The sequence below is a fragment of the Pezoporus flaviventris genome, unplaced genomic scaffold, assembly GCF_033815535.1.
Source record: "Pezoporus flaviventris isolate CSIRO_AGI_PZ_B2104156 unplaced genomic scaffold, CSIRO_AGI_Pfla_v1 ptg000031l, whole genome shotgun sequence".
Classification (NCBI taxonomy): Eukaryota; Metazoa; Chordata; class Aves; order Psittaciformes; family Psittacidae; genus Pezoporus; species Pezoporus flaviventris.
Genome location: NW_026892579.1, coordinates 48,680,485 through 48,693,607, shown reverse-complemented (window position 1 = coordinate 48,693,607; position 13,123 = coordinate 48,680,485). Strand labels below are relative to the sequence as shown.

The 13,123-nt window shown below is 37.0% G+C and overlaps 1 protein-coding gene across 4 annotated transcripts in view; it reads left to right on the top strand.

The window, feature by feature from the left end:
• Window positions 1-13,123, top strand: part of ATAD2B (ATPase family AAA domain containing 2B) — a 79,469-nt gene that overhangs the window by 38,590 nt on the left and 27,756 nt on the right. For 3 of the 4 annotated variants that reach the window (XM_061460939.1, XM_061460937.1, XM_061460940.1), the window contains 6 exons: window positions 2,732-2,864; window positions 5,668-5,854; window positions 6,506-6,691; window positions 7,300-7,435; window positions 7,741-7,937; window positions 10,490-10,649. In XM_061460939.1, the coding sequence (XP_061316923.1) occupies window positions 2,732-2,864; window positions 5,668-5,854; window positions 6,506-6,691; window positions 7,300-7,435; window positions 7,741-7,937; window positions 10,490-10,649 (999 nt within the window). The remainder of the gene's footprint in view (window positions 1-2,731; window positions 2,865-5,667; window positions 5,855-6,505; window positions 6,692-7,299; window positions 7,436-7,740; window positions 7,938-10,489; window positions 10,650-13,123) is intronic. The other variant, XM_061460938.1, reaches the window with a different exon arrangement.

Here is a 13,123-nt window from a genome sequence, read left to right as displayed (position 1 = left end):
TTTGAGACACACTTTAATAGTTACCCTGGTCATTTCTTGGAAGTTTAATTTGAACAAGGTATCTTAGTTTTGATACCTACTTTTTCTGACATACGATTTTCTACTGTTCTTATCTGGGATCGCCCTCATTCCCCCAGCTGTGTAAACAGTACTTGTGGTCGTGTGTGATTAATTTGAAAATAGTCCAAATCTATGACAGCCATGACTTCCTTTACATTTTTACTCCAGAGCATGCTTTCAGACTGCAGCCCAGGCAGCTAAAGATGATCCTTGTGCTGGCAGCTGTTCCTCCAGCCCAGCTGTCCACTTTTGCTCTGTCCCTTCCAGTTACTCTAGTACTTCAGGCCCTTTGTTAAACCATTTTAGCCAGCAAACCCATCCAAAAATGATGTATTTTTGTCGGGTTAGTTTTCTGCTGACTGTGGAATAGTTGGAGGTTTTAATAAGTGTTGAAGTTGGCATGAGATAGGGCCTGGGAGCGTGTAGTGGTTGATAGGGGGAAATGATCTGATTACATCTGCAGTTGGGTTGTATTAGGCTCCCTTGACCAGATCAGGTTCTCATAACCAAAGTTGTTTAAGGTGTTAAAATCTCCATATACTGTTAACTTGCTGGTAATGCCCAACATAGAGATAGTCATTATTGTTGAAGGAATGAATTAGGCGCCCCTGGCTTTCTTGTAAAGTTCTAGTTCAGAATATTTTCCTCAGTTACATTCTTTACAATCCTATTTATTACTACTTATTGCTTACAAAGTGAGTTTGGAAGCATTTATTGATTTAAATAGTAGTTTTACTAGATAATTCTGCTGCTATGGCTACTTTAAAATATTTGTAGATAGTCAGTTTTGAAGATACATGGACTAAGGTTTCTTTTAACATTTCTGTTGTACCTTGGTTGTTATTCTTAACCCCTTAAACACCCCAAAATATTGAATAATAAGCTTAATCTGTGTTAGAAGCAGCAAAATCCACTTTCATGTACGATGATTATAAATGTAAATGTAGATTACACACTAGGGCTTCAGTTTTTCTTAAATTTGGAGCCAAGTATATAGCAGATGCTTACTCATGTACTTACAGCCTGCAAGTTTGGTTTTCTACATGCTTTGAGTTCATTAATGATACCTGTTTCTCATAATTCAGTGAGTCAGGCGCACAAGCAAAGAATGTCACAGAGGCTTGATGCTTGGGATTAAAAGATGGGCTGCCATTTAAAATAATTATGTATTTTAGGAAATGAAAGGCGTGTCCAGTGCATGACCATAGGTTTTACCCTATGGTCTAACTTATGGTCTGCCTTTGATATAGCAGAAAAAATTCTGCCTATTTAGAGACTGGAGGGAGCCAAGAATTAGGAGGCCGATGTCCATTTGATTTGAAGGCCTGTGCTCTTGCTGGAGCTAAGTGTCGAGCAGCTTCTGAACTGCTCTTTCTTCCTATGGACTAGCTTTCATTGTCTCTTAACAATTTCTCCTTGGACTGCATGTCTGGATGCATAGCCCTTAGATGGCATCTCTGTCCAACAATTAATGTTGCTTTGAAGTTAATTCCTTTGTCCTGTGGTGGTGGTTTGATCAGTCTAGCGGGACCTGGGCCATGGCTTCATGTAAATCAGGCAAATTATGCAGTGGGTCATGTATCTGAGAGTGGCACGTCTCTCTCTATTTCACTCTTCCATTTCACAGCAGTCCATTTTCTAAGCAGTGGTGGCCAACTTGAGCTACTGTTAGGTTGTCCAGTGGTTGCCCTGAGCACAGTGTGCTGCAATGAGTCTGGGATGTTCTCAGAAATGCTGCTCATTTCATTGCAGAGCATTTGCTTTCTCAGGAGACCTGGCCTCTGCGCTGCTCTTACTGTTCAGCTGAGTGGCTTGTTTAGGGTAACATCAACTGAACTCCTTTCCTTGGGCAATTAAAGATGTTGCAACAGTATTTTCCCATTATCAAATCACAGCAGTCCACTTTTAATCCCCTTGTGGCTTTGGTGACTAATTTAGCTGTACCTGATTTTCAGCTGTCAATTGATTATTTTGTTTTAGTGCCATATTTGTAATTTTAATAGTTGTTTGTCCCTGCAGCCTGCCTTTTGAATGTCTTTTAGATTTTAGTTTCTGAAAGTTTATAATGTACTTCAGTTCATTATACTAATCTACTAGCAAAGGGATTAAAATAGGTTAAGGTGTAGTAAATGAACTTGGAATGAATTGAAGTGACTATGATAAACAGTAATTTGATACTCTTTGGCAGATGATCAGAGGGTGGAAAGCAGCTCTTCATAAACATATATTGTCTCAGTAGATGTGCTGAGAATAATTTTGGAAGAAGTGTGCCTGTAAAAATTTGGGCGCTTAGAGCAAGTAAATAAGTACAAAGTTCTGCGTAGTTTGAGGAATTGCAGATTTTGTAACTTTATCCTTGAAAAGCCTCTAGCTGTGAAATAAAACCAAAGGAAGCATTTCATAACAAATTAAACGTTTGTATTCAGGAAGTTGTTCTGCTTGATGGTTTAAAAATATAAATTGTAATTATGATTAGACTTCTACAATATTTAATTTTTGTTTTTTGAAGTAATAAGTACTTATTATTCTGTGTTCTGATAGTTAAACACATTTTTTTCTATGTTTGAAAATGTGTTATAATTTACATGAACAAAATTGTAATGTCTTTTCTTGCTTGTTGTGCCTATATTGAGAAGTGACAAGATTCTAATTAATATATTTCTTGGAACAGATGTACCAAGTTTAATATTAGATGATAGTGAAGATGAGAATGCTTCTTCAATTTTTGAGACAAGCTGTCACTCAGGATCACCAAAGAAACAGTCATCAGCTGCTATACATAAACCCTACCTTCATTTTACAATGTGAGTGTTTCTATAAATACATGTAATCAGATATGTAAAACTATTTGTCTTTGTCGCTGACATGGACAGTGGGATTGAGTGGCCCTCAGCAAGTTTGCCGATGACACCAAGCTGTGTGGTTCGGTTGATACGCTGGAGGGAAGGAATGCCATCCAGAGAGACCTCGACACACTTGTGAGGTGGGCTGATGCCAACCTTATGAAGTTTAACCATGCCAAGTGCAAGGTCCTACACCTGGGTTGAAGCAATCCCAGGCACAGCTACAGGTTGGGCAGAGAAGAGATTCAGAGCAGCCCTGCGGAGAAGGACTTGGGGGCATTGGTTGATGAGAAAATGAACATGAGCCGGCTTCAGTGTGCACTTGCAGCCCAGAAAGCCAACTGTATCCTGGGCTGCATCAAAAGGAACGTGACCAGCAGGTCGAAGGAGGTGATCCTGCCCCTCTACTCTGCTCTCGTGAGACCTCACCTGGAGTATTGTGTGCAGTTCTGGTGTCCTCAGAATAAAAAGGACATGGAACTGTTGGAACCAAGTCCAGAGGAGGGCCATGAGGATGATCAGGGGACTGGAGCACCTCCTGTATGAAGTTAGGCTGAGAAGTTGGGGCTGTTCAGCCTGGAGAAGAGAAGGCTGCATGGAGACCTCATAGCAGCCTTCCAGTATCTGAAGGGGGCCTACAAGGATTCTGAGGAAGGACTCTTCATTAGGGACTGTAGTGATAGGACAAGGGGTAACAGGTTCAAACTTAAACAGGGGAAGTTTAGATTGGATATAAGGAAGAAGTTCTTTACTGTTAGGTTCGTGAGGCACTGGAATGAGTTGCCCAGGGAAGTTGTGAATGCTCCATCTCTGGCAGTGTTCAAGGCCAGTTTGGACAGAGCCCTGGGTGACATGGTTTAGTGTGAGGTTTCCCTGCCCATGGCGAGGGGGCTGGAACTTGATGATCTTAAGGTCCTTTCCAACCCTAACTATTCTATGATTCTATGAAAACTATGTAATTCTACATGAGGAGAGGTATCAAAGAAATCTTTTTGTTTGTGGTGGCAGTGCTGTTCTGTAATAAAAACACTTTACTGTAGCAACAAGAGTTTTAGATATGTGAATGATCTTGGGAAGGGCCACATCCTAGACACAATACTCAGAAGTAGTTTGCGACAGGCAGGTGGAGCGTAGAAGTAAGGATGTCAACGGCAGTTCTTAATTATAACAAATTATTTTGATTTAAAAGATGAAGAACTGGGAAGAGAAGTATGTAAGAATATTTTGGAGGGATTGTTTGTTTTTCCTGGGTCTGAAGTATTGTTGAGCTTCTGCAGCTGTTTGGACGCATTATGTGACTAATGCATTCAGCATTTCTAACATCTTTTCTGTATTGTTTTTTCATGGAATGTTTTTTGGAAAATGGAAATTTAGAAAGCATGTGTGAAATTTGGATGAGTCTTCCCTGTATAGATTGGACTGGCTACAGTAATTAACAATGATAAACTAACATTTGTTTGTCTTGTATTAAGAATCGTTTTAGACTACTTTTTGAGGGGTTCTGCAGGGAGTTTGCTAAATAAAGAAAATGAGGTTAGGGAAAGCATACAGTAGTAATACTGTTTAGTAGAGCCATCTTGTGGAAAACTGCAAAAATTTTTGTGTAATGCGCATAGTACATACTCAAGTATTTTAATGCCAAATTTAAGCTTTTTATTGGGAGGTTGCAAGGGGGGAACCCAAAAGCAAAACAACAGTATATGTTTGGGTGGATATGTGTTTAAATAAAATAATGTTGATTAGTATATTTATTTTTGTAAACTATGTAAGACTCTCTTAAGCTATCTTTCTGAGCATTTTTGATCACTATCTATGTGTGTAACCACTGCCAGTACTGAAAAGCCAAAAGTCAACAATGTTGACAGCTGTTACAAAAGATTTAACCTGAACTAAAACCAGCCAGGTTTGTTGCACTGCCCGAGATGATTGATGTGCACATAAAAAATGCTTTAATGAGGTCAGAGGCAAATTAATTAAAAAAGAACCCTCTTGTTTCATAACCAATTTTCTATACATGGGAAAGACTTATAGTGGAAAAAACAAATGCTTCTCTCTTCATGTCTCACTTGTCCCCCCAGGGTAACCCCCACCCAAAACAAACAAACAAAACCCCCCATATCCTTGAATGCACTCCTTACAATTTCTTCTCAACAGGAAAAGAAAAAAATAAGTTTACCTTTGCAGTTTTTCCTTCAAAATCTTTTGTCTGTCTGAAAATCTACGGAATAGAAGTGTGTGATTATGCTAGAATAGAAGAAGAATAGTGATTTATTCAATTGTATTTTTTAATTAAAGAAAGTATTGAAATCTTAGGTGGATTTTGGAAGTTTGGGTAGTACTTAAAAAGATGAATGGATTGACCTGGGATTCCTGATGCTGCTAAAGAGATGCTGTAGTAGTTAGGACTGAAGTAGACATGATTAAATGAATATCTTCACTGGAAGTCCATGAGGTCTTCTTATATGCTCAATAAATTAATTTTAAATAAACCGGGTAGTCAGAATTTTCATGAATTTGGTATACGCATAATTTTGCATAGATGGGTTTGAATTGTTGTGAAATCAAAGAATAGACAAAGCTTGAGCTTTGGAGACTTCGGAGTAGTGTTAAGGTATAGTCGTTTTAGTTGAATCTTTTTTCACTGTCATAGGAACCTTACCCATTACTGAAAATCTTCTGGATTCTAAAATACCTTACTACATATATTGTTCCATTAATAACATTGGCAAGTTAATTTTACTTTGCAACTTTTGCTCTGTTGTAGGTCAGCTTATCACCAGCCAACCTCTTACAGACCAAGGTTACTGCTATCTGGAGAGAGAGGTTCGGGTCAGACTTCACACCTTGCTCCAGCACTGTTGCACACTCTTGAAAAATTCTCTGTACACAGGCTAGATCTGCCAGCACTTTATTCAGTCAGTGCCAAAACGCCTGAAGAATCATGTGCACAGGTGACATTACAGATTCTTTTGTAATGAGTAAATTATGTAATTCTGGAACAGATTAGTTGAATCAATATAAAGGCAGCTAACTGGAATGTAACTTTAAATCTAGGTTTTCATAGGCTCCTTCTATTTTCATGTTTAAAAGAAAGGGATCTCAGAGATCTCTCTGCTGACTAGTGAGAGTAATTACGTTTTTAACTTGCCCCCTTAGTCACATACCTAATACCCAGTAAGTTTAATCTGGGTATTCAGTTCCTGAATTTCGTTTTATTAGCTTGTGTATGAATTGGTGTGCTGTGGTTCTGGGTTCATATACTCAGTTTTAAATGTTTCAGGTTTCAAAACAGTTTGTGGTGGATTTTGCATGGATTGCAGTCTAGTTTAATTTTCATCCTGACTGTTCAGTTTTAGCAAGTTTTTAAAGCATATATGACAAGTAGTTGTTCTGTAGTCTCCCTAGCACATAGACTTCCTAGCTAACAGTCACGAACACATGTTTAGAAAACCTTTCTGTTTAGATAATTACATTTTACTGGAACATTTGTATATAAAATATCACGAACATGAGTAACTTGCTAGTCCACAAGAATTTTATTACTCACAAGTGATAATAACAATTCATTTCTTAGTCTAAATACCACTGTTTCTTCTAATTAGATCTTTCGTGAAGCTCGAAGAACAGTACCAAGTATTGTTTACATGCCTCATATTGGTGATTGGTGGGAAGCTGTCAGTGAAACTGTGAGAGCTACTTTTCTGACTTTGCTGCAAGACATACCATCTTTCTCCCCTATATTTCTACTGTCTACCTCTGAGTCCATGTATAGTGATTTGCCTGAAGAGGTGAGTTTATACTGGAAGCAGGCATTGTTAAGGGAGGTATGTGCTCTTCAGAATGTTTTGATCATGTAAAACCATTCTGTTTTGCAGTGGTTTTCTAATGTAATTTAAAATATGTAAAACTGGAAATGTAATATTAATTAAATGTTTGTAATCTTCTTTAATGAGGACTGTATGCCCATATTACTGATTTTCATAATCTCCATGCTACTTTGAGAAGACAAAATTGTTCATTTTGACAAATTACTCCACTGTAATTAAATGCAGATTTAGTCTAAAGGCCTAACCTTTAGCTTTACATATTCTGAGGCTCAGGATGGGGGAGGCTGTTCCTTTTTTTTTTTTTCAACAACCCTTTTACTGTTGTTGTTTTTTTTTTTTTCTCCCTCCTGCCCTTTCCCTTTTTTTTCACTGCAGAGGTGGCTGTTGTTGGTATCATGGGGTACTGCAAGTTTAGTTACTACAGAAAATTCAGTGAGAATTACAAGGATTTGTTTTCCCTAAGCTGTATGTGCAGCTTTCAGTAGAGTTTACTATCTTCTTTCCTGTAGCTAATTTTGATAAGTTTATTCATGTATTTTTGAGTGGCCGCTCATTTTTTTTTTTCCTAGGTGAAATGTATTTTCAGAATCCAGTATGAAGAGGTTTTCTATATTCAGAAACCAAGTGAAGAAGACAGATTGCGATTTTTCAAAGGGTTAATTCTTGATGAGGCAGCAATGCCCCCACCAAGAAGGAAACAGGCTGGTAAACTAAGTTACAGTAAAAACAATTATAATGTGGTCTGAATGTTTTGTGATGTTTTCCTTTTTCAAAAGGTATGGGTAAATGACAGTGTAATTCACATTTGACAGTGTTAATCAGTGCCCAGAATAAATTTTGTGCATTACATTTATCAGGTTTGGAAATGGGAGAGTTATGGGGCTAAACATGCAGTCATAGTCAGATTGATGAGGCAGGTTAAGTATATAATCAAATCTGGATTGGCATAATCCCAAGAATCATTGTCATGTTACTATTTCCATTGTCTGACTTCTTGTTATTTTCCCTAGCTCTTCGTGCTCTGGAAGTTCTTCCGCTTGCACTGCCATGCCCTGCCCGCGAGCTGTCAGAAGCAGAGAAGCAGCGAATGGAGGACCAGGAAGAGAACACATTGAGAGAGCTGCGGTTATTTCTCAGGGATGTTACCAAGAGGCTGGCCACAGACAAACGCTTTAATATCTTCAGCAAACCGGTGGATATTGAAGAGGTCTTGTTTCAGTAATGTGCAAACAATGAAGTTGAAACAGTTAGAAAAAAGAATATGAATTGAAAAAAGGAAATTGATGCCAGAAAAATAGATGCTTGATCCATGATTTTTCCAGGCTAAAATGCTGTTTTGTAGCTGGTGAGGTAGCCACAGCCTTGTCATGTGTGGTGGAAGGAGTTGGAGCGTGTTCTTTGGCTATATGTGGTGCAAGGAGTTGGAGCGTGTTCTTTGGCTATACCTTGTGCATTCTTGTCAATTTTATAACTGAAATCAGCATTTAGAAATGCAATTGCTCCTACTGCTACCAGTGCTCCTGAAGTATTTGAAACCATAAATATAATTCTTTAAAAAAAGCTTTTACAGCATTGTAATCATAGGCATGATAATATTGGGAAAGTGATCTGTGTTCTGTAATGTATTCAGCATTAATAGTATTGTTGAATAATTTCAGCAGTAATGCTTGTGGATGCCATTAATCACAGATGGTAGCACATTATGAGGCATTAACTGGTTGATTATGGTGTGTGCACACCTAACTGAGACAGTTTGATCTGCAAATCTATTTTCAGGTGCTGCTGTATGAATAGGATTGTGTTCAGTCTGAATTTGAGATCAGATGCTGGTGCTTTGCAAGCTTGGTAATTAAAAAAAATGTTTAATTGCTTCTGAAGAGAAGCATCTTTTGAAAGATATTAAGATACGAAAATGGGATATTGAAAGTACAGCTTTGTAAAAAGTAGATTTGCAGTTTTAATTCCTTGCAGGATGAACAGGCATCTTTTATGGGCTTATATTTGAGGTTTCCATAGTGGCTAGTAGCTAACTGTTTTTAATAGGTTGACAAGAGCTCTTCAATGTGTGAGCATGGTCTGAGCAGTAACTGATTCTTATTATGAATCTGCTTGGGAGGTCCATTATTGTAGGAAACTCTTCATACTTGCAGTAAAGGCAGTCCCTTTCCCCTAAGAACTTGTGGTCTAAACTTAGGTGAATAAGGAAACAAATTACCATGCTTGTTCTGTAGATGGAGAGAATCAGAATGTGAATTTGTTATTTAAAGACTTGCCAAAACCCTTGCTAGTTTATCAAAGCACTAGAAATTTAATGTAATCCTTTTTGTCCCACTTGGTGCTTTTAAGTGAAGGATTATCCTTTCCTACACCAGGCTGTCTGCTTGACTTTCTTTGAAAATCGAAGCTTGTTTCACTCCTACCTGTGAGAATGCTGCTATGTGATAAGTCAAGGATTTTCCTGACTAATTCATCAGGAATGTTTACAGTTTCCAGCGAAGATCCTTTCTGATGTATTAGCAAGAAAAGGAAGCCCGTGGCTTGGCTTTCCAATCACTGAACCCATTATCATCATGTTTCCATAGAGGGAGACAAAAGAGAATTTTTGCAATTTTAATTTTTCACCAAAAATTTCAATGTCTATATTTAAGGCATTAGGTTATAGACTAATAAAAGTAATGAAAAAGTAATGCATTAATCATAAAATCAGAATGGTTTGGGTTGGCAGGTACCTGAAAGATCATCTAGTTTTAACTCCCTTGCAAACCTTCCACTAGACCAGGTTGCTGAATGTTAGTTTATAATTTTTTTAATGAATGTCTACAGATATATTATTTAAAAAAAAACCTAAAACTTATGGAGCTCTTACAGCTTTATTTGAATATGTATTTAACTCTTCAGTATTTGGTAGCCACCATCATATGTGAGTAATTTCAAAAGAAAAACGCAGTACTGTTTCTGGGGCTGCCAGTATTTCTAATTGATTGTAAACTTCATCGCACTGAAACTTTCAAGCATAGGGTTTTTTTCCTTGAATTAAATAACAAATCCATAGATTTTTTTTTTTTGTGAATTTTGTTAACAGCAGCTGTGCTGGTGCATTTGACTATCAAGCTTGAGACCCTGATGGTATCGTTAATTACATTAAATACTTTTTAGCGTACCCAAGTGGTTGCTGAATCTCCAGTTACGAGCTAAGCTCCTAGTAAGCTGCGAGCAATGGTACAAGGCTTTCTCTTCAGACTGTTCTGTACCATCAGTCTAACATCTTCAATCAAGAAAACCTGACTTTTTTTTTTGTTGAATGAGTGATTGAGGGAAGTGTTTAATAGAAGATATTTAAAAGCTGATAATTTGACCATTCAGTTTAATGGGAACTTTTCCTACAATGTGAACTTCCCTAGTTCATCCTAAGGTTTTGAGTTAGGCTGATTGCCAAGACAGTGTTATAACACAAAAAAAAAAAAAAAAAAAATCAGTCTAAATAAAATTAAAAATACATGTACGTTTAAATATGTTGTCTCAAAAATACCATTAAGTTAATTTTGAAAGATATGTTGGTGAGCTACAGCTTTGCAAGTCTTGTGTTTTTAGTCTGATTAAACCTCTGTTTTTAACGTTTGTTCAGAAATTAAAATCTTTGGTTAATACGTTAGAGCTAAACATACGGAATGAATATATGAGCATAAAGATATGAAATTGGCAATGTTCAAATGTAATGCATATTGTTCTGCGTCATTTCTGCATGCTGTCTGCTTATAGGTTTCAGATTACCTTGAAGTTATCAAAGAGCCAATGGACCTATCAACAGTAATAACTAAAATTGATAAACACAACTACTTAACAGCGAAGGATTTCCTAACAGACATTGACCTGATCTGCAGCAATGCATTGGAGTACAATCCAGACAAAGATCCTGGAGGTAAGGGTCTACCTCGTTTTGGCCTACCCAAACCCAAAAGCGTGGTGTTTAATCATGTAGTTGGTTAGTATTCAAGCATATAAATAAACTGCATGCTGTGTGACAGTTAGGATAAGCAAGTGCTAAGGCTCTGTGCTTTTAGTATTCTGAGGCATGTGGGGTACTGGGGAATATTATAAGAAGAGAAGAACTACAGCATTCAGAGTTGTTTTCTAATAAATAAGGTTTTGTAGTTAATTTTCAAATTTACGGCTCCTTTTCAGTGAATAGACTTTGTATATGCAACAAAACCCCAGTGTGATTTGGAGAGCTCTGTAGAGAATCCTGCACGCAATCTGTCAGTGGCCTGCTTTATTTCCATATTGGCTTAGAACATGAAATCCTCACACGGAAATTAAGAACTATGTATTTGGGGATAGAAATAAACCAGGATAAATCATCAGGCAAGAAAGTCAGTTGCAGCTGATTAGGAGAGATTAAAAGGTATTGTCTTGACAAAGTGTGATGGGACACTTTCAATTAAAATGGAATTTGTGGATTGAAATGTGTGTAAAAGCTGTTAATGCCCAAAACTAAGGGAAGAACATCTTAATGTTCTCTTTGCTAGTGCCCCCTTATAGTGTACATTGCCAAAAGAAAGCCTTCAATTGGCAGCTTCAAGAGTCATTAATAAAACAAAAACAACAAAGTACCCTTTTAATGTAGTTGTATTTAATATAGGTGGTACTTGGAAATCTGGGTCCATCTACAGATGTACTCCAATGTGCTAAATATTTTTAATTTAAATCTTGTGCAGTAATTTTACCAGGTTAAAGCCTGATTTTCTGTATTTTTGTTGATTCTCAAATTTTTGATTTTCTGAGGCATTTGTGAAACTAAATACAAAATAGTCAGGTCAAATAGTTGCACATTGCCTTTTGAACACAGTGCTAGTTTATCACTGTAAAAGATAAACTTTATGTCTTCAATTTATAATGCATTTTATTTTAAAATTAAAAAAGAACATTGATTATATACAGCAGAAGGTTTTCTGCCATCTTTATAACACTTCTGAGGACTTCTGATGTGTAATTGATATGAACTAATCAAAGCCTTTGATTGACACTTGGGATTCTGGGTGTCTGAAGAGTGTCTGTGTAGAAGATGAGGATGAGACATACTTCCTGCATGTGACTGATGTACGCTTGTGACTAAGTGATGGGCTTTGGGGAAAATTGGCATCAATATATACCCTTTGTTCTCATTTCTAGGCCATTTGGATCCGTGAGCTTGGTTTTTTAATTCTAGGAAATACAGTCTGAAGAGGTTTTTTAAAGTTTTACAGCAGGTATTATGTGACTGCAGTTCCAAGGTCAGATCTGCTCAGGATCAATAAACAACACAAGGCTCAGGTTCAGTGTGTCAGAAACATAAAATAACAAAGACAGCTTGGGGAGCATTAGTGGCAGAAGTTTTCATGTAGGGATATTTTGGTTTTCCTTGCTGTCGTAACTTAGCTGGGAAAAATTGATCTGGCTATTTCTAGGTTAAGTTCTGGAGTTTCTCATCATTGAGTAGGTAATGAAAGATAGTTCTGTCCTCTGTGTTGTCACCAGTTGATGATGTATTGCTCTTCTGGCATGCAAGATTTCTGTGAATATACTGCTGAAGCAGCACATCATGTCTATTCAGAGTAAGCAATATATGTGTTCAGATGCATTAACTTAATAATAACTTATAAATATTCACTTTCTTTAAAGCTGGGCTTATATGCTTGCCTCTGCTTCATGCTTGAATTTACAGAAGAATCATACTGTACCTACTTCTGTCATTAAGTTGGAAAAGCAATTGGACTACCAGAGTAGCTGGTTTTATATACAGTACAGATATTGAAAACTGGCTTCTTTGAGGTTTTTCTCCTGGTACTTTGCTAAAAAATTTCAGATAGGTTATATAATAAGGTAGGATTTTTTTTTTTTTTCTTCCATTGTTTGACCAGGAAATATTCTTAAATGCATGGAAACATAACCATTGTGTGTTAGACATAATAGCATTTGCCTCTTTGAAGCACGGTCTGTGGAAAAGTCTTGCCCATCACACAGTTAGAAGAAAGTCATAGTTCAATCAAATACTCCTGATTTGATTTCTTTTTTCTTTCTATTTTTTTCTTTCCTTTCTTTCTTTCTTTTGCAAGGTCATCTTAAACTGTGTTATCTGACCAGCTTTTTAAAGTCTTAACACTGCAAAATTACATCTGCAGAGAATGCATTATAATTTCTTTTTGTGGTCATAAACCATAATGCTTCACAAATATGTGGTTAAAAAATTCTGGTTTCCAGTTGATTTAAGTGGTGATAGATTTTCCCAGAAAACTTATGTAAGGTTCATTGGAGTGGGATACTGGATGTTCTTTTACACTTAGCAGTTTTTCCAGCTGTAAAATTTGCTGCTTCTAGAATTATAAACCTTGTTTGGTAAATGTTCACTGATATTCT